The sequence below is a fragment of the Fukomys damarensis genome, unplaced genomic scaffold (genome assembly GCF_012274545.1).
Source record: "Fukomys damarensis isolate Sample0158 unplaced genomic scaffold, DMR_v1.0_HiC HiC_scaffold_23, whole genome shotgun sequence".
In the NCBI taxonomy this organism is placed as follows: domain Eukaryota; kingdom Metazoa; phylum Chordata; class Mammalia; order Rodentia; family Bathyergidae; genus Fukomys; species Fukomys damarensis.
Window position 1 is genome coordinate 60335063 of NW_022900935.1, and position 19264 is coordinate 60354326.

Genomic DNA, 19264 nt, shown 5'->3' on the forward strand with positions numbered 1-19264 from the left:
GGCGGTTAGGAATGGGGTCGTCTCCCTGCCCGCCGACCTCTCCGCCTACCGCTTCGACTGTCTTAACTTGAGGCCTGCGCCGCCAAAACCCCCTCTTCCTCAGTGCGCGGTGGGAAGAAGTCTCTAGGGGCCAATGCGACACTGGCTGACCAGAGCTGGGGTCCTGGCATGGCAGAGCGAAGTCCCAAGGAGAGGCAGGGAGTGTGGCACCAAAGAGAGGCCCTGGGGGTCGACGGATGAGTCTCGAGGAAGGCCCTAGCGCTGCAGGCACCTCAGCCCCACCAAGGTCCCGGTTCCCCCAGGGCAGGGGCGTGGCACAGCTTCCTCCTTCGTGGGGGGGCTGCAGGGAGGGTGGAGACTGGGCCTGAGGTGGGGACTGTGCTCTCCAGAGTCCCTGTCCCTGTCCCCTCAGGCAGCTGCCCAGTCCTGGGAGGGCCAAGCCCATCTCAGTCTCCAGGTGGAAGCCTAAAGGCCACACAAGGCCTGCGGTGTCCCACACAGAAGTCATAGCACCTCTGAGGTCTCTGGTTCTCCCCAAGGTTCCCTGGTGACCTTTATCCAGCTCAACACCTGGGTGTCCCTCAGGCTAGCCTTGGTTCGTGTCTTTATTTTTAAAATCCAATTTCAAGGTTGAGAGCCAAAGGAAGCAGGGAGAACCGTGGCTGCATAGGGGCCCCCCCCCGGGGCTCAGGACAGGCACTGGTGGGACCTCACAAGGGGAGGAAAACTGAATGCCTGTAGGTCTTGGATGGGTTGCAGGGGAGCGGGGGGGGGGTGTTCTTCTATCACTGTCAGACTGGTGTCCCGGTCCAGCTGTCGCTGGCTCCACGTTCCACACATCCCAAACTCCCCTGATAATTTCCTGCAGCTGGTGTGGAAACTTCCCCAGGAGGCCCCCAGGACAGGGAAAGAAACCAGGAGAAATCTCATTAGATTCTTTACACATTTTTTTTTCCCTTGGTTACCAGGGATAGAACTCGTTCCTTGTGCTTGCAAAGCAGGCGCTGGAACCACTGAGGTAAATCCCCGGCCCATTCTTTACACATTTCGTGTGTCTTACGGTATAGGAATGTGTCTCTACAGTAGTCTACTATACAATGTATGAGTTTACACTTTATATACAATTATATAAGACAGTTATATAAGGTATAATTTGCATCTATTTTGTGAGTGCGTTCTTAAATTTTGCCTTTTCCTGGAGGGTGTGGACTCAGAAAAGTTTGGAGAGGGCTAACGGGGGTGGACCTGAGCCAGCCCTGCACTCTGTGGCCGCCCTTGTCTTCCTGGCTCCACCACTGAATATCCTTCCCCTCTCCTCCTCCTCTCTCGCTGCCTCTGCTGTGACATCATTGCTCTCAGCTCATTACGGGAAGAAGATGCTCGAGTTTTTATGTCTGCAGCCCCCCGAAGAGGCTCCTGAGGGTCTGGAAAGCTCCTCTTTGCAGCTTTCCTGCAGGCCTGCAACTCCAGAAGTGCTCCCTGGGGGTCCGTCCCAGGGCCTCAGCGCCTCGAATGCAGCTGCTTGCTTTACTGAATAGCTTATTGGTTTAGACCGCAGCCCCTTGAGGACAGCCCAGCAACTCCCAAGTCTACCTCCTGCATCTGCTCGCCCAAAGGGGGCTGATGTACTGGCCACTAGAGGGGAGAGCTGGGTCCGTGAGGTTAATCAGCCTGTACAAGGTCGGGGCTGCTGACCCCACTAAGCAGCTTGAGCCTTCTAATCCGTTCCCCAGCAGGAGCTTCGGGACAGACACAGACAGCAGTGGGTAGTGAGAGCTGGCCGGGGCCATTTGGTCCCTGGCCTGGGGCCTTCTGCAGACTCGGCTTGGAGGGGATGGGGCAGCTGAGCCATGTGCACCACCCTCTTCCTGCTCAGCACCTTGGCCATGCTCTGCCGCCGCTGGTTTGCCAACCGGGTGGAACCGTGAGAATCCACTGGGCTCTGGGGGTGGAGCTCTGGGCTATGGGCTATGGGTTACAGTCCAGCTCAAGTGGGCTGCGCTCCTCCAGCAGGCTGGGAGGGGAACTGCAGGAGTCCCTGAGGGGGTCACTGGCAGAGCCTCTGGCCCCATGGCTCTAGGTGATTGGGCTGTGAGGAGGGGCCGGGCAGGGCTGGGCACTGCCCACAGCTTTATCTGCCTGCTCTGCCTTTCACAGAGAGCCCAGGGAAGCAGATGGGGCAGTTATGGGCAGCAACGCAGATGCGGACCTTCAGTCCCCAGGCAGGTGAAGCCGGAGAGTAGTGGGGGGGCTGCCATGGAAGCTGCTGCTGTGTGTGTGGTCACCCTGCAAGCCTGGTAGGCTGGCCACATGTCTGTTTTCACCAGGGGGGCGAGGGGAGGAGAGTGAGTCCCTGGCCCCTACTCTGGACCAAAGCTTCACTGCTCTGCCTGTGTGAGCGTCCCCAGGACTACCTTCTGTCAGAAGGAGGCACAGGGGAGCGCAGAGGGAGGGGCAGAGGCAGCTTTGGCCGGCTTTGCTCACCCGTCCTTGCCCTTCCCTTCCCCCTATGTCTCCCTGTGCCCCCACCCGAGCCTCAGCAGCTCCACTGCCTGAACCTACAGCAGGATTCGCTGTCCAGCCCCCAATAGAAGGTGCAGGAGGAGCATGACATCATCAGCGATGAGTGCCATTGGCTGGGCAGTCCCTGGGGCAGGAAGCTGTCTCCAGTGGCCAGAAAGTTAACTCTTCCCTAGGCAGAAGCCTTGTGGCCTTTGGAGGGGGTGGTGAAGTTGTGGGCGCTTTTCTAGACTTTTCTTCCCCTGGCTCTTTGGTAGAGGCTCCTAAACCCAACAAGACACTGAAAAAAAGTCAACCAAAGTCTACCTAAGACCTATGTGTAAGTTGTTCTGTATGTGCCTGTGAACCACACCTAGACCTTTCTGAAGAGTGATCTCTCACCCCTACTGAAACAGAACAAAAAAGATCCTAGGGGGTAGGCATGGTGACACTACCTGTAATCTTAGCACTTTAGGAAGCTGGGGCAGGAGGATTGCAAGTCCAAGTCCAGCCTGGGTAATTTAGGGATTTCGCTAGACAAAATACAAAGCAAAGAGGGCTGGGTATGTAGCTCAGTGCAAAGGCTCTGGGTTCAATCTCCAGTATTGGGGGACGGAGGGGAGAGGGAGAGAGAGAGATTGTAGGAAGTCCTCTGGCTCCAGGACCCACTGGTAGGAGGGTATCTCCACCTAGGCTGCCCTCAGGTTGGGGGTGCAGTCAGCATGCATGCCTGGGACCCTCCACGTCTCTCTGGGTGTAAGACCAGCCTGCAAGGTGCCCCTTAAATGGGCAGAAACTGGTGAGAGAGAACTTAAACCTTTCTCTAGTCCCCTTGTCGTCTCAGTCCTGGAAGTCACCCAGATTTGGACTGTCATAGGCCCAATGTGAAAGAGAGGCATTTCAGAGACACCACAGCTAGCTAAGATCATGATAGTGCCCGATGGCATTACTAATTAAACAAGCTGACTATAAAGCATGACTGTTACTGGGCCTCCCCACAGGAGGCATTCAAATGCTGTTGGGTCTTCACTATCGAGTTTGCGGAATTTAAATCCTGGTTCCTCTCTTACTGAGACACTTTGGATCATTTATGTAATTATTTTATTTCTTATAAACTGGAATTAGTAATAAATTGGTGGCGGGTTTCTGTGAGGACGAACAGTTTACTATGGTAGCAGCTGTTGCTCTTTTATAGGGTCAGGGCTTTCTTTCTCCCCGGAAGTTTCTCACATAGTTACCCAGAAGAGGGTTGGCAGGGCATGTGTTTTCTATGCCTTGTTGATGATTAAGAAAACTGAGGAGCAGGAAGATTTGAAGGGATTGCTTAAGATCACCCGGCCAATTTGTGTCTGATGTGGGACCATCAGGCCTCTGACTTTCAAGAAAACTCTCTTTTGCCTGAAATGGGCCTGGCCCTCCTGGCAGGAGAGGAAAGGGCAAATCTGCAGACCATCTGGCCAGGCCTTAGCCAGAAGGAAGTAGTGCTATTAGCTCCTTGGGATCCAGTTATCTGGAAAAATTGGCCCGACATGGAGGAACCACCTGCTGATGTGGCCACCACAGAGGGCTGGCTGAGGGTAGCACAGGGATGAGATTTTTGCTTTCCAGTTCCGAGTCATAAATTCCAAGTTGTTTCTTAGGTGCTTCTTCCCTCAACACCCAAGTGAATAGCTAAAGTGTATGGGTAGGAGGAAGAAGAGAGCCAGAAACGTGGGTTCTTTCCCGTCAGTCCTTTGACTCCAGTTTTCCTCCACTCAGGGAGAAAGAACCTCTGAAGTAAGCCTTCACCTCATCAGGCTGGGCTCAGCTCTGGGCACTGGGATCGGCTGGCCAGGCAAGCAGGGCAGGGCCAGGAGCCCTGGAGGGAAAAGGGTTGAGCTGGGGTCAAGGAAGAAGAAAGATGCAAGACCACACCAAGCAGTCTCCACGGCTGGTGGTCACTAGTGGAGGCTGAGCGGGAAGATGGAGCTGTTCGTTCAGCACCATCTTGCTACCTTCCAGGCCACGGGCAAGGGATGGCTAGAGGAGAGCCCGGTGTGGGAGAGGTGGTGGCTGTGCTGAGGCTTGCGGATCCTGCTGGCGGACTTCTAAGCAGGAGGTGTTGCCCCGGGATGTCACCCCGAAGTCCTAGGTCTGTCTTCGAGCACGAGGGAAAGCGCTGATCTGTTTGGCCTTCTGTTTCAGCCCAAGTCCTTGTTTGACCTACAGCCCAGGAGGACACGAGGGGTGCAGCAGTTGGGAGGAGAGAAGCGGTGATGGAGAAGGTAGGCACCTCCCTTTCAGGCCCTGGACAGACTCCGGCTGTGGGGCTCTGAGTGAGGAGTTCCTGGGCATCCTCCGAGGGACAGAGGAACCCAACCCAAGAAGCGCCACAGAGAGGGACTTGCTGGGGTCCACCAGGTTAACTCTAGGGCAGCTTGTGCAAGAGGCAGGGCCAGGCAGAGTGTGAAGGGAACCCAGACTCAAGGGGCAGTGGCTGGCTCGCACGCACGAGTTGGGGGCTTCTGTCTTTCTCCGGTTCACTCCTCACCATAACCCATGGTGCTGATCTGCATTGCACCTGAGGACAAGGAGGCAGGTTCGATAACTCGCCCAGTGTCACCCACACTGTGAAGTGGGGGAGGGCCCGAGGCTCACCTGGAGGCTGCAGAACCTACCCCAGTCTGCAGCTGCCCGGTGAAAGGCGGAGTCTGTTAGTTTGGACAACTGTGTGGTGGCACCGGGGTGATTCTGTTAAGCCAGCTTGTGGTCTAGGGCTGTGCTGATGTCCACCTGGCACGGTGGCCCCCATTTTCAGTGTCACTTGCCTCTCCCCAGGCCCCTGTCATTTGGCTGCTCTGCTGAATCACCAGTAAGAGAGGCCGGCTGGATCGGTGACATGGGACCAGTCACCAGAAGGTCTTCTGAATGTGCTTTCTGTGTGTGCACGCGCATGTGTGCACGAATGTGTGTGCGCGCGCGTGTGACTGGGTTCCAAAAGGGCAGTCGCGTGTGGGAAGGGAACAAGCATGACACTCGCTTTTGTCAGTGTGCTGACTGCTCAGTAGTGGTGGTGGCCTCCTTTGCCGCCAGCTGCTCTGCCATTTCTCTCCCTTTACAGTCCTGCCCGATCCCGAGCAGAGATAAAAGCAGATTTCCGCTCGCTCACAGATCCAGGCGCAGACCCTGCGGGCAGCTGCTCCCAGCTGTCTCACAGTCATTAATCTTCAAAAGCGCCCCCACGCCCCCACTCAGCATCTCTCCTCCCGGTCCAGCCCCCCACTGCCGGCCCAGCAGCCATGTCTGCGTGGCTGGCCTCTGCCCTTGACTTTCAAGCAGCAGGGGATGGGAGAGTTCTCTAGACAGCAGCACCCAGCCGCTGCTCCACATCCGAGGGGAGGCAGCGAGAGGCGCCGCAGCGGAGAGGGAACCCACTCTGAGGCTGAGGAGGCCGGAGCCTGCTGAGGCTGCAGGAGCCTTCCGTGGGAGCCTCGCAAAGTAGGGCAGGGAGGAGGCAGGGGAAGGTCGCCCCGGGAGGAGCCTGCCAGAGCCAGAGCGCCCACCTGACCCAGGCCACCTGTCTCAGCTCCTGTCAGCCTGTCTTTCTCCTGGGAGGCTGAGCCTTCCGCGTGACAGGATGTCAGGCCGAGGGCCAGAGGGCGCTGTTCCCAGGACCCCGTCTGTGTTCCCCGATCCCATCCCCCGTCATTCTCCCGTGTGTTTGCCACGTTCCTGTCACCTCATCTTTGCCTCGGCTCTCTGCCGTCTCTAAGTTGCCTGCCTCCTTCCAATGGTCTGAGGAATTGTCAGACCAAGGTCATGGAGCGGGCACACTTCCACAAGGCGGCACCCCTAAGGGGCAGCACTGTTCGGTGAGCCTGGGCAGGGTCCATTCCAAGGGAAGGGTGGGAAAGAGAGAAGGGGCTGCCGGCAGTGGGGCATGTGGCTGCCTGGGCCTGGCAGCTGGGGTGCCATGTGGGCTGGGCTCTCTCCCCTGGGAGCAGGCTGGCTTTGGTGGGAGCAGACTGTGTTTACACCTTCCCCGCACACCCGCCAGGGCTTGCCTCTTATTCCCGGGGCCTCTCCCACCCCTGGGGCCTCTGCGAAATCTGCGCAATTGCAGCTCCTGCTGCAGAGTTGCCTCCCTCAGCTCGAACTCCTCTACCAGAGGCTCCCCGGACCCAGGAGCCCCTCCTTGGCCCATGAGCTCCCATCACAGGGGTGAGTGAAGTCTGGGTCAAGGGTGGGCCCTCTTAGGGGGAGTCACTTCAATTGTGCCCGAGACACCATCTCCACAGAGCGAGTCTTTCGTCTCCTTATTTCCTTGGAAAGACCCACCGCTTGGAAGTGGGAGCGGGAATGCTTAGGGGCTTGGGAGAGAGAGCGGAGCTGAAGAGCTCGGTTAGTCCTCGTTCACGACGCTGGCGCTGATGAAATAACCATGAAGGAGCTAAGAGTGAGGACTCCAGAGTCAGAGCATCTGGATCTGAATCACACTCCACCACTTCCTCCCTCTGTGACCTTGGGCTCCTTATGGCATGTCTCTGTGCCTCAGTTTACTTCTCTAAGATCGAGACAGTAGCACTTATTTCTGAGTTGGTGTGAGGGTTCAATAATGTAGTGGTTAGCACACCTGTAAGTCTTCCATATGTGCGAGCTAGTAGTCACCTGGGAACTAGAAGGTACTGCGCAATGGCAGGTTCAGACTACTGGGAGGTCCTCCCGTCTCACCCCACGGTCTTTCCCACCCTGCCTCTCTATACGCACAATCACCGGGCGACCGGCAAGTTCAAAGCAAACTACAGGAGGGTGAGGGCACCCAGGGAGCCAGAACCGCAACGACCACCCTGGCCTCTGCGTGTGCCCAGAATTCTGTCTCCGCCTGCATGGCGGTTTTGATCTGCACATCTCCCCTCAGCTGCCTCTGCTTCCCAAGTGCATCTCAGCCGCCGAGGGAGACAGAAGTCCTTTGCCCTCATGTCTTTCCTCTTCATCTGAATGCTAATCTTTCTGCTGGCCAGAGCCTGAGTGACAAGGAAGAGACTGCTCAGAGCTGCAGGGCAGCCGAGGGCAGCAGCCGGAGCAGGGAGGTGCCGCTGTCTGCTCCTTCTGTGGCTGACACTTGGGGGTGCTGCCAGTCTCTCCTGGAGGTTGGAACATGACCAGAGAACTAATGAGGTGTTGGAAAGGAGCAAGGAAGTAGCCATGGCAGCTGCGGCAGCTGCTGCTGTTCTGCGTCAGCCCCGGGGTGCAGCTGTGGCTTTGGGGGAGTACCTGCCCATCAAATGCCTGGTGTGTCTGTGTGCGCACACAGTCCTGAGACAGGTGTGCACCAGAGGCCTCGGTCCAAGCCTCCGGGGGCAAGGCCTGCAGCCCAATGTGAGGCAGGTACAGTGCAAGAACAGTGCACCCCACTGGCCCCACGGGTGCCGTGGGCAGTGTGAGTTACTGCACAAGGGCAGATTTGACTCTTTGGAGCTCCTCCCGTCTCACCCCATGGTCCTTCCCACCCTGCCTCTCCTCTGCACGGAGAAGCCTGAGTCCTTGAGCTAGAGGAAAGTAATCCTTCCTTGTAAGGCACAAAACAAGGAGAACGGCAAATCGGCCTCTGCCAAAGCTTAGGTTAATATAATGATAATGACCTTAATAATGCTATCAACGATGGCTAACATGTATCAAAACTTTTATGTGCCAGGCACTGTGCCCAGTGCCTTACTTATAAGCACTATCTCATTTAGGAGGCAGGCACTGTTGTTATCCTCATTTACCCACTCAGAAAAGTGAAGTTCACAGAACCTGCTCAAGGTACTCAAAGCTAGCAGGAAAGTCAGGCCTGCCTGTACCTGGGAAATCTGACGCCAAACCTTGGGGCAGAGAGGACCAGAGTCTGGGGTTGGTGAAGAAATTCCAGGTGTGACTGCTTGCGAGCGCACAAGCACTGGAGCCCTGCACCAGCCCTGGATACGTCTGTGCAGGGGCCAGGGTCATTCCTGCTGCTGTCTCTTCAGGGACACCTTCAGGCAAGGGCAGACCAGACTCTGGGCCCTAGAAAGGCCAGTCCTTGCCGGCCTGCGGAGGGGAGTGAAGAGCTGCCTCCTCAGGATCCATCGGTGCCACGCAGGGAGGAAGCGGTCCCCCCTGGCAGGGATGAGACAGCAAGGTCACCACTCAGAGTCACTGCCACTGCCTCCTTCAATCAGGGGCTGAGCCCTGGGGAGAGAAGAGAGAGGCGGCCAGCAGCCCAGCTGGAGAGGAGGGAATGCGAGGCGACAGACTGTTTTGACCTGCTCGTGTTTTCGAGGGAAGGATGTGGGGCAGAGACCTAAGAGGGGTTCAGGACAAGCTGGAAACACGTTCTGTAGCCAAGGACCACAGACCCTCTCCGAGGGATACATGTGCCCCCTAGTGGGGGTTAAGACTGGATGGTGGCTGAGAAGATTAAAGCAAAACAAAAGATTTACTAACATTCTCTGAACCCATGAGCTGGGGGAGGAAGTGCCAGTCTTGTCCTAAGTGAACACACACACATACTTAATTCGTATGCAGAAGCCACGTGAACTAAGCATGAAAAGAAATTAAGCATGAAAACCATTTGATGGTTTACTTACCATACGAACTGGGAACCTACAATGTACACACACCAAGTCAGGTGTTGGAGTGGAACGTAATAAAAGAGCCTGTGTCACTCCCTGCCCTTTCAGCCTAGTTCTGCCAGTTTACCCCCACCTGCTCATGTAACCTTTTGTGCTGCAGACCTAGTTTTCTCCATTCAATAGACATGTGTCCAACCTAGGTGACATTTAAAGGACAAACGACCTCCTTAGGAAAAGAAACACCGAGTAAAATGACGGGGTGGGCCAGGTGATCTCAGGGCCCCCACAGATATTTCTCATCAAGACAGACTGTCTGAAGGTGCTGACAAAGGCTTGCCATGTGACAAACATTTACAGAGTGCTTGTTTGTCAGGTCCTCTGGATACAAACATGGATTAAGACCTTCTGCCACAACCAACCAGGAAACTGGGCAAAATATGAGAAACAGACACTTGACAACGGGCAACAAACAGGACAATAACCCCATGACTGCCTTGGCCTCTGCCCAGAGACAATTCCCCGCTATTCGCAAGGATATCCAGTGAACCAATGGGCTCCAACAGCAGAGCAACAAAGGTATCTCGGTACAGAAAGGAAGGTCCTTTCAACTGGATACAGGAAGCACTAACTGCAGAAGAAAACTCCACTGGAATTTTTCAAAGTCACACTTGTGCTCCTGAAAAGACTGGGAGAAAATATCTGCCAAATATCTGAGAATAGACTTCTCTCCAGAATATATAAAGCACTTTTACATTTCACTAATAAGGTAGGAGTGTTTAATAAGGAGTGTTTAAGGTAGGAGGGTTTTATAAAAAAATATAAAGCCTGGAACAGGGATTTAGCTCAGTGGCACCCCACCTGCGTCACAAGCATCTGAGTTCGATCCCTGGGACTGTGAAAGAAAAGAAAGGAGGGAAGGAATAAAGATGAAGGAAGGAAGGAAGGTGTTCGGTATCATAAATCATCAGAGAAATGCACATCAAAAGCATGATGAGGGCCAGGGATTTAGCTCAGTGGTTCTGCCGCCTACCTCGCAAGCACAAGGACCGGAGTTCGATCCCCGGTACGCGAAAAAAAAAAAAAGCATGATGCGATACCAGTACACGCCACTAGAATGGTTAAAATTAAAGAGGGACCATAATGAGGTGAGGATGTGGAGAAACTGTAATCTGATAATAAAACCACTTGGAAATCAGTGTAATGTTTCCTGTAAATGAATCCAAGAGGAATGAAAACCTATGTCCACAAAAAGATTTTACAGAAATGTTCACAGCAGCTTTATTAACAATAGCTCCAAACTGGAAGCAACCTAGATATCCAGCAACATGTGAATGGGTAAACTGAGGTACCTTAATACAACAGAATAACACTTAGCAACAGCAAAACATGAACTATGGACATCAGTAACAACATGGGGAAAGTGAGAGGCTAGACACAAAAAGAGCACCTGGTGCGGGATTTTACTTACGAAATTCTAGGACAAACAAAACTAACTGATGGTGACACAATGCAGATCAGTGGCTGACCAGGGCCAGGACTGGGATGGGGCTGACTGTAAAAGGGTACGAGGGTGCTTTCTGGGATGACAAAGCATGTTCTAGATCATGTCTGGGATTATGCCTATTGGACTCTAATGGTACATTTTGAGTGGATGTATTTTATTGACATATATTATACCTCAAAAAGATGACCACACAGTTAAAACAAGAACAAAGGCCCCATCCTTGTTTTGCTAACAACCTAGCAGAAAATCCAGTTGGGAAAAAAAAAAATTCCAAAACAGTGTGATGAGTATCAGAAACACGTCCAAGCAACAGGCGCTGCCATTCACTGGGTGTTTATCTTGTTCCCAGGCCCGGCCGGGTTGAGTGCTTTGTGTGCAGTCATAAAACAGTCCCCTGAGAGTGGATGATCACCACGCCTCTCATTTCACAGATGAGAAAGATGAGTCTTAGAGCCAGGTGAAGAGATCTGTCCAAGGTTACACAGCTAAAATCAGCAGAGCCAGGACTCTCCTCCAGGTTGGTCTGATTGCAGAGCATGTGCTAAACCACCTGCCACAAGAAAGGAGCCTTGTGCAAGCAGCTCGGGGACTGCTGTAGCACGACAGCCAGCACCACGCACTGGCGGTATTTATGAGCTGGACTTTGCCAAGCAGGGGAGAAAATGGGGGAAAGGGAATTTTAAGGGGAAGGGAACAAATACCACAAGAAGGGTTATGCAACAGTGGTGAGAAGACAGATTTCTGGGAATGGAAGGACATGTCCAGGAAATGGCAGATAAGGGCCAGAGAACATTACATATTCTTCCAATTTGTTTATTTCTATTCTTCTAAGTGTGTGTGTGTGTGTGTGTGTGTGTGTGTGTGTGATTAGGGATTGAACTCAGGGCCTTCACACTGAGCTGTATCCCCAGGATCTCTCTGAAATGCTAAATTGCCCAGGCTGGGCTTAAATTTGCAATCTTCCTGCCTAATCCTCCCAGAGGACTGGGATTATAGGTGTGTACCACATCTGGTTGACAGTTTTACTAAATACAACAGCTCTGCAGAGCAGGTGAGTGAAATGCACTGCTTTTCTTCCTGAATACTATTGTAAAATCAAGGAAGTAATCCACAACTCCAAGGTCTCTATTCTCAATAAATAGAGTGTACACTGTTATATTTCTCCTCCTCCAGAAAGTTACAGCTACATTCAGCGATCTAAGATTTTTGCTGAACGGGATTTGTGGCAATGTTTGACAATCTTCAAGGCAGAAAAAAAAAATCCTGAATGTTTTCATGATGAACTTTGTAGGAGGATGAACTGAAATCACTGGAGCTATGTAAAAATGTCCCACTGTCACTGCAGAACATTTTAGGAAAAACAGCATGGCGGTTATGTTAGCGTCCTGTTACTATAACAAAATACCTGAGATAATTCACTTGTAAAGCTGGCTCACAGTCCTGCGGGGTCCAGTCCAAGACTGGAGGCATTTTGGGCCTTTGCTTTGGGACTCTAGTAAGGCAGCACATCTTGGCAGATGGGAGGTGGTACCAACTGCTTAGCTCCTAAACGAGGAAGCAGAGAGAGAGAGGGAGGGAGAAGAGACTGAGGTCTCTAAATCCCTTTCAAGGGTACATCCATCACCTAAGGCCCTCCACTGAGCTTCACCTCCTAAAGAACCTACCACCTCCTCACACGGCCACACCAGGGACCAAGCTTTTAACATAGGGGCCTTGGGAAGACGTTCAACATCCAAACTATTAACAGTACTGTAACTTGTACAGTCAAACCACTGTCTCGGTTTTGTCATGATGCATTATTCCAGGGAATTATTCTTACCGGCTAAAAAAAGATATGGGAACGCCGGGGATTTAGTTCAGTGGTGCCGCCACCTGCCTCGCGAGCACAAGATCCATAGTGGGATCCCCGGTACCAAAAACAAACAAACAAAAAAAGATAGGGGAAGCGCCAATATCATTTAGGATGATTCTGACTCTAACAGAATACCCAATTAAAATAACTTAAACAATACAGAGATTTAAAAAAAAAATCTTACCTTTTGTATTTCACAGAAACTGAGATGTCATTGCTCATAAGACACAACCAGAAATATTAAAATGTAAAAACAGATTTTGGAATCAAAACAAGAGGGCTGAGGTCAGGGTGTTAGGACTGGCTATATCAGTTCAATGGCATCACCAAGGACTTAAGTTTTTTTCTTTACCCTCGGCCTTCATAAGTACACAGCTCTTGCTCTGAAGGAGCCTCTGAAGGGTGCCTCATGGATGCAAGACGGCTGCAGCAGTCCCAAGCATTGCATCTTCACAATGTCCCAAAGCCAGAAGAGAAGCTGTTACCTTAAATAGCAGAAAACTTAACCAGACTTGGCCAGAATCACGTTGCAGATAAGATGGAGAAAGAAAAGCTTGCAGAAGGGCCACTACCAGTGCCTGCAAACAGATGTACTTTCGTGCAACCCCTCCAAGTATTGGCTGTGACTGCCAGCCGCCTGGGATACAGCCTATCCTCTTTCGTGTTCTTATAAATAAAATTAAAGATTCATTTCTGGGTTAAGGAATTAACTTAATATTGCAAAGAGTCTGTTTTCTATTACTGTGGGATTTGGATACTGTTTCTTAAATCTATCAGTGACTGCCAAACACAGCAGACCAGCTGACTAACTCTTCTGACTCTTTGTACTCAGAGCCTGGGTCCCTTCGGACTCCTGCCCAGCTCAGTTTGTGATCTACTTCTGTCACTTGTAAATAGACTGGGATTCTTCCCGTGTCAATAAACACAGAGCTGCACAAGTCTCGTATAACAGCTGTACAATAATTCCACTGTGTGTAAAACTCAACCATACTGGATCTCAGCATGAGTACAGATGAGATCATAGTAACAGTAACACTTCAGTCCCAGCCACTCGGTCCTGAATGGCCAGCCGCTGAACTCAGGGTTTCTGATGCATTCTTTGAAGTTTCTCTGTTCTTTCCGGACGGCTCCGCAGTTGTACCTCGAGTACACTCAGGCACAAGGCCTCCGGTGTCCTGCTCTAGCCTCTTGGCCACTGGCCAGCTGCCCGTAGCACCCCACTGGTTGTGACACTGCTGCTGTTCTAAGTACAACTGTGCTCTGCAGGGGAAGTTGTGCCCTATCAGGTGTGAAAGCTACACAGTGACTGCGGCTGAGTAGGGAGCTACGGAAAATGACCCTCCCTGCACACTGGGGGGCAATTAGTTTGGAGCTCAGCACAGCCTGTGAGAGCCTGGATGCTCACAGTCTTTCCCAGATCACCTCTGGCAGACGCTCACCCTCACTCTTCCTGCTATCAAGGGGCTCAAAACAGTGGAGTAGGTGCCCAGCATTCTTTTTTCATTTCTTTTTTTGTTTGTTTTTTGAGACAGGGTCTCACTATGTAATTCAGACTGACCTGGAACTCACTATGTAGCCCAGGCTGGTCTCGAACTCACAGCGATCCTCCTGCCTCAGCCTCCCGAGTGCTGGGATTACAGGTGTGAGCCACCACACCCGGCTTTCTTTTTTCATTTCTGATTTGTCCCCAACCATCTCTGCAAACAAAAATTCTCTTCCCTTCCTGTTTGCCCCTCAAAAATTCTTATGTATTAGATTGACTCATTTACGGTGCAGAACAAGTTAGTGGAGAAAGCATGAATTCCACAGGCTGGGATCAAATCCTGATACTGGCTGAGAATTTGGCTCAGTGGTTCCACCACCTGCCTTACAATTGCAAGGTCCCGAGTTCAATTCCCGGTACAAGAAAAACAAACAAACAAAAAACCAGTTATGAGAAATGAGGCCAAGTTCCTGCATCTCTCAATGGTTCTGTTTCCTTTTCTGTAAAATGGGCTAATGCTAGTACTTCACAGTGCAGTTGTAAGTTTGAAATGAGTTAATATACATCAAGTACTCAGTGCAGTGAACAGCATCTAGCACTTGCTCAAAGGTATTAACTACCATTTTATTGTCTTGCCTACAGCAGGTCACATGTCCACTTTAGCAGTTTCACAGCCAGCTTTTGGCAAATTCCTCAGAACTCCCTCAGCAAGTCTCAAATGAAAGGAACTTTGCAGGGCAAGAACACATTTTTCCTCCAACAATCTGTTATCAAGGGTAAGAGAAAGTCAAGGGCCAAAGGTCCTGCTGAAACTGCTGGAAGAGTTAATGACGATTTTCTCCGTATTTACTGAGAGCAGAGAACAGCCAGATACCAAACCTGACCCTGTGGGTAAACGACCAAGAAAAAAACAAAAACTTAAAAGATTGTTCCTGCCCTTGAAGAGTTTACAATCAAACTGAGAGGGGTAGAGAGAAGCCAACGTGGAAATTAGAAAATAAATACAACATATTACCACATACAGAAGAAAATAAGACTAAATGCCCAGAGATCACTGCTAAAGAGTTGATGGGAATGGGAAGAGAAGAATGCAGAAAAGGATCTGCGGTCTTGCAAATGTAAACTCACTTCCAGACACAAGTCAATTCTGCCTCCGCTCTTTATTTTCCGTGCTGAGGGTGGAACCCAGGCCCTTGCTTTGGTGAGGCAATAACTCTTATCACCGAGCCACAGCCTGGTCTCAAAGCGTTTGCTTTGCTTTGTATTTTCCCTTTCACTCAATTAAGGGCACCCAGGCCGCCATGGGGTACCGCTCCAGCTCAGTGGTTTAGACCAGCCCGGTAGACTGTGGTCCCAGGCCGTCTCGCACCAGTTCTTCCTTCCCTGTCTCTGTCTCAGTCTGTCTCGCTATCCTGGGGATTGGAACTCAGGGCTTTCTCACTGTGCTACATCCCCAGCATTTTTTTTTTTTATCTTAAAATTTTGACACAGGGTCTCACTATGTCACGAAATTGCAAGGCTTGAAGTTGTGACCCTCCTGCCTCAGCCTCCCAGAGTGCTGAGATTACAGGGATGCCCACCACACACCTTGCTCAATTCAATTTTAAAAGTCAACCCGGACGTCGAACGATTCCCCTCGGAATCTTCTTCACTAACACAGCGAACCACCCCAAATTACCACAGAGCAAACACGAAGGAAATTGGGCTAGGCCTCAGTTTACTGCCTGGTTCCTGACTCTTCAAACTGCGCCCTTCCAGGATCGCCCAGGGACCGTCTGGGCACTGAGAAGCTCAGCGACTTTCTGGTAGAAGTAACCACCTGCGTTTACTGAGCGTTGTAGTTCTCCACAGACCTGGCTTCCCACCCCGGACCCTCTGCTGCCCCTGGTGGCGGCCACCATCTTACCCGGGCTTCACAGTAGCGCGGAGCGGAATCAGCAGCCTCTCGGCAACGGTTGTTTTGAACTACACTTCCCACGACACTTTTCTCAATATCGCGAGATCTCTGACGAGACTATCGGAAAGATTTGCGCGCAGGCGCAGGCTCGCGTTCTTGCCGAGGTCGGCCTCGTGTGTGGAAGTCATGGCTGTTCCCGTGCGTGCAGAACCCGGTGAGCAGCCTTGAGGTTTTGGTGATAGTATAATGTTGCGGAGGTGGGAAAGTGGGGTTTTCTTGACACGGTGCTATCACTCTTGGCCTCCCCTTCGGAGCTGAAGTGACGATAAGCCCGGCCTCCTCATAGAGTTGGGAGGTTGAGCTTCTGGATTAAAAATGCATTCTAAAAGGCGAGGGATTTTTTTGAATGGAGAGAGCTGAAGCCAATTTTTGGAGTCGAAGGGCTTTCACCCAGCGCGACCCAGTGCGCCTCAGAGCCATTCCTGTGTTGAGCACGCAGGCCCGGCGGCCTCGGTGGGGAGGGGGTTCTTCCCTGTCCGCCCCCAGGCACTGACGATGGCAGCTGTTAACGAGGGGCTGCGTCACACTTGACGACCAGTCACCCCATTTTTTTATTGAATGACTACATTTATTTAATGAATGGGAGTGTAGACTCTGGAAAAACTCCGTAGCTTTAATACCGAACCTTTTTTTCTTTCCCTGAAGGCCTTCTTTTGGCATCTGCAAAGACGATGAGCTTAAAAGTAATGGACGTAGACATAGAAGGTCCCCAAGGAAGCAGACATGGTGTAATGATCTGGCTTATATTTTGTTCTGAAGTTTAACTGCACGTATGCATGCTGTTCTAAGTCCATTTAGGGTAAGAACTCTACCCAGAATCTACAATGCCATTTCTCGAATGGTAAAAATGAGGAAGGTGGGTGCTGGTGTTATTTGGGGCCACTAGGTGTCACTGTTCAAAAGAGGCCAATTTGAAGGGGTGAAAAACTATGGATGAGTTAGGGTTGGCTGGGCTCGGGAGTTTGTCACTGGTTGAGCTGAGGATGATTTAAAGTTATCCCTGTCTGAAATGACATCTTTTGTGGAGTCTTGACTTACTGAGGCTCAACTTTTAAATATGTTTTGAGAATAAATTCCTTAAGATAGCTAACTGTGAGGGTAAAGTTTTGTTTTCCTTTTAGATTGAAGGTGCTGGCTGTGGACTTTGAAGGAAGTCGTGTGAAAACTCATCATCTTAAGATGCTGAGCCGAAGGATCTTCATGATAAAACTTCTGTGAATGGTAAGATTTTTAGCCATTTCATAGGATTGCATAGATTATGGTCCCCCTTGAGTAATGGTTTGTGAGATTTGGGGATGCGGGAGTCCCCCCCCTAAGTTTATTGGTACATTTTACGTATACAATACAGTTACATTCGTCATTGTCATTGGGATGTTGTGCCATTAACGTGACATCTTGGTTCTTATTTTTTCTCCATCCCCCTTCCCTCCCTTCACTCCCGCCCCCCCGTTTCCCGATTTACAAAGATTTTATTTCCCTTTTTTCTTTTTCTCATGCTTTCTTTTCCCTTCTTTTCTTCCCCCTCCCCCTCCCACTTCTCCTACTCCTTTAGGCCTTTTCTTCGTATTTCACATTATCAATTATGCATTTTGATGCTTATTTAAACATTTTTCACATCAGAGAAACTTTGGTATTTATGCGTGTGTCCTATTTGTTTCACTTAAGAGTATGGCTTCAATGTGCAAAGGTATACATGAGAATTCTGATGGTCTAAATGAGGGGAGTAGTATAGAATTCTTTGTTTGGGTAGACCACTCACACACACACATACTTGGCTTTACATAAGTTTAAAAACTGAGGCTTAGGGAATTGTCTCATCCAAAGTTACACAACCACTTGTTACATTAGATTAGATCAGTGGCTCTAAACTGTAGATGGAAGGTGTTCTTAGTATCCAGTGGATGCAGAATATCCTACAGCCTCTATAAGAAAGAACTTATCAACCTACAAAGTGTTAAATTTACACATCCAATGTGTGGCACACGCCTATAATCCTAGCACTCGGGAGGCTGAGGCAGGAGGATCGCTGTGAGTTTGAGACCAGCCTGGGCTACATAGTGAGTTCCAGGTCAGTCTCAACTACATACATAGTGAGACCCTGTCTCAAAAAAACAAAATTAATAAATAAATAAATTTACACATCCTGGACCCCCACCTGTAATAGCCTTAGAGGAAAATAGCTCTACGGTGATGTCCCATGATCAAGTGTGACCTGTCCAAGAGCAGGGTGTAGGGACAATTAGTTGATCCAATCTGCTTTTAGCTCAAGGATTTTATTAAAACAAGATTATAGTGCTGGTTGTATTTTAAGTAGCTTTTGGGGCAGATTTCTAATCCTCTTGTTTTAAAAAAGACCAAAGGCCACATGCTTGTTCTGCAGGGTAGCTTTATGGATACCAGTGGGTGAAGGAGAAGTGAGCTACCTTGTAGGACATTGCCTTGTTTGTGGCGCAGGTTCTTTGTACGCAGCTGGCCTTCATTAGGCTAGGTGAACTAATGAGTGATCTCTACTGTTTTGGGCATTTTACTGCGCTGCTAGAATGCGTATCCCCTACTGAACTCGCAGACACTGCTGAGGAGCTGTTCTTGTGCCAAGTCTAGGACATTGGGTACATCTAGACGGTAGATAGAAACAAATTTGGCCATAGAGGGAAAACATCCCAATAAGGTTGAGAGTTCACATGAGTGAGGGAAATAAATCACAATTTGTTAAGGAAAAAATAGTTCGTGTGTGCTGTATGCTTGTCGGCTTTGTTGTGGTCTAGCATATGGTGGGAGCTGAGTCCGTGATGATGTAAAGTTATCCCTGTCTGAAGGCAAAGGCCTTTCTATGTGGAATGTGGATCTCTGAAACTCAGCTTCCTGTTTGCTTTCTACAACATTTAGGCAAGATTTTAAAAAGAAGCACTGTGTGTGTGTGTCTTTTTAAGTGGGGTGTGTTTTTTGTTTTTTTGTTTTTCTTTTTCAATTTCTCTTCCTTGCCAGGTACATTCTCATTCTCAGTTTCTGAGGCTGAAAGAGGAACCTCGGGTAGCTGCACCATGGCAGTCATCCTGCTTCTAGACTTGGGCCTGGACGCATAGTGTGTCATTCGTGTAAGCAGAGAATTCCTGAGCAGGCTTGGGTGGAATGTTCATTCTTTTCCTTGCCCTGCCCTCGTCTTAAGGCTGTGAAAAGTGACTGGGAGACTTTAATCTAGTTTTGTTTTGTTTGCTAGGTATCTGGTATGAGACACCAGTGAACTGCTTTGCAGGCAAGTGAAACAGTTCTCTCCTGATGTTGGTAAGCTATGTGTTCCCATCTTTTATGTTCCTAAGAAGCCCCACAACCCTACAAATGGTTAGCTATCCCTCTCTCTCTGAAAATGCCATCTGAAAGGAAATAACTCATTCTGAGG

General features: G+C 50.4%; 2 protein-coding genes, 1 long non-coding RNA gene and 2 other non-coding genes across 6 annotated transcripts in view; 4 read left to right on the forward strand and 1 right to left on the reverse strand.

Moving 5' to 3' along the window:
• Window positions 1-15845, reverse strand: part of Cygb (cytoglobin) — a 26370-nt gene extending 10525 nt beyond the window's left edge. The window contains exons 1-3 of the mRNA XM_010618455.3: window positions 15817-15845; window positions 12395-12397; window positions 11981-12120 (exon numbers count right to left, since the gene is read on the reverse strand). Of these exons, the coding sequence (XP_010616757.2) occupies window positions 11981-12084 (104 nt within the window). The 5' untranslated portion in view covers window positions 12085-12120; window positions 12395-12397; window positions 15817-15845. The remainder of the gene's footprint in view (window positions 1-11980; window positions 12121-12394; window positions 12398-15816) is intronic.
• Prcd (photoreceptor disc component) lies at window positions 1767-9939 on the forward strand. 2 transcript variants are annotated; one of them, XM_010618454.2, is made up of 4 exons: window positions 1767-1924; window positions 2158-2226; window positions 4258-4763; window positions 5317-9939. In XM_010618454.2, the coding sequence occupies exons 1-3, from the start codon at window positions 1851-1853 to the stop codon at window positions 4277-4279; spliced, it is 165 nt and encodes a 54-aa protein (XP_010616756.1). In that variant the 5' UTR covers window positions 1767-1850; the 3' UTR covers window positions 4280-4763; window positions 5317-9939. The 2 variants fall into 2 exon arrangements, with proteins under 2 accessions (XP_010616756.1, XP_033623393.1); XM_033767502.1 differs by lacking the exon at window positions 5317-9939 and having other exon boundaries at window positions 2158-2222; window positions 4258-5056.
• Window positions 15846-15962: 117 nt separating the features above from the next.
• LOC104858323 lies at window positions 15963-17317 on the forward strand. The gene is made up of 3 exons (XR_779100.2): window positions 15963-16021; window positions 16513-16666; window positions 16989-17317. It is a non-coding gene; the product is annotated as an uncharacterized LOC104858323 (long non-coding RNA).
• LOC117287418 lies at window positions 16840-16915 on the forward strand. The gene has a single exon (XR_004518734.1). It is a non-coding gene; the product is annotated as a small nucleolar RNA R38 (small nucleolar RNA).
• A 1328-nt stretch (window positions 17318-18645) lies between the features above and the next one.
• Window positions 18646-18725, forward strand: LOC117287419. Its single transcript, XR_004518735.1, has one exon. It is a non-coding gene; the product is annotated as a small nucleolar RNA R38 (small nucleolar RNA).
• Window positions 18726-19264: the final 539 nt, after the last annotated feature.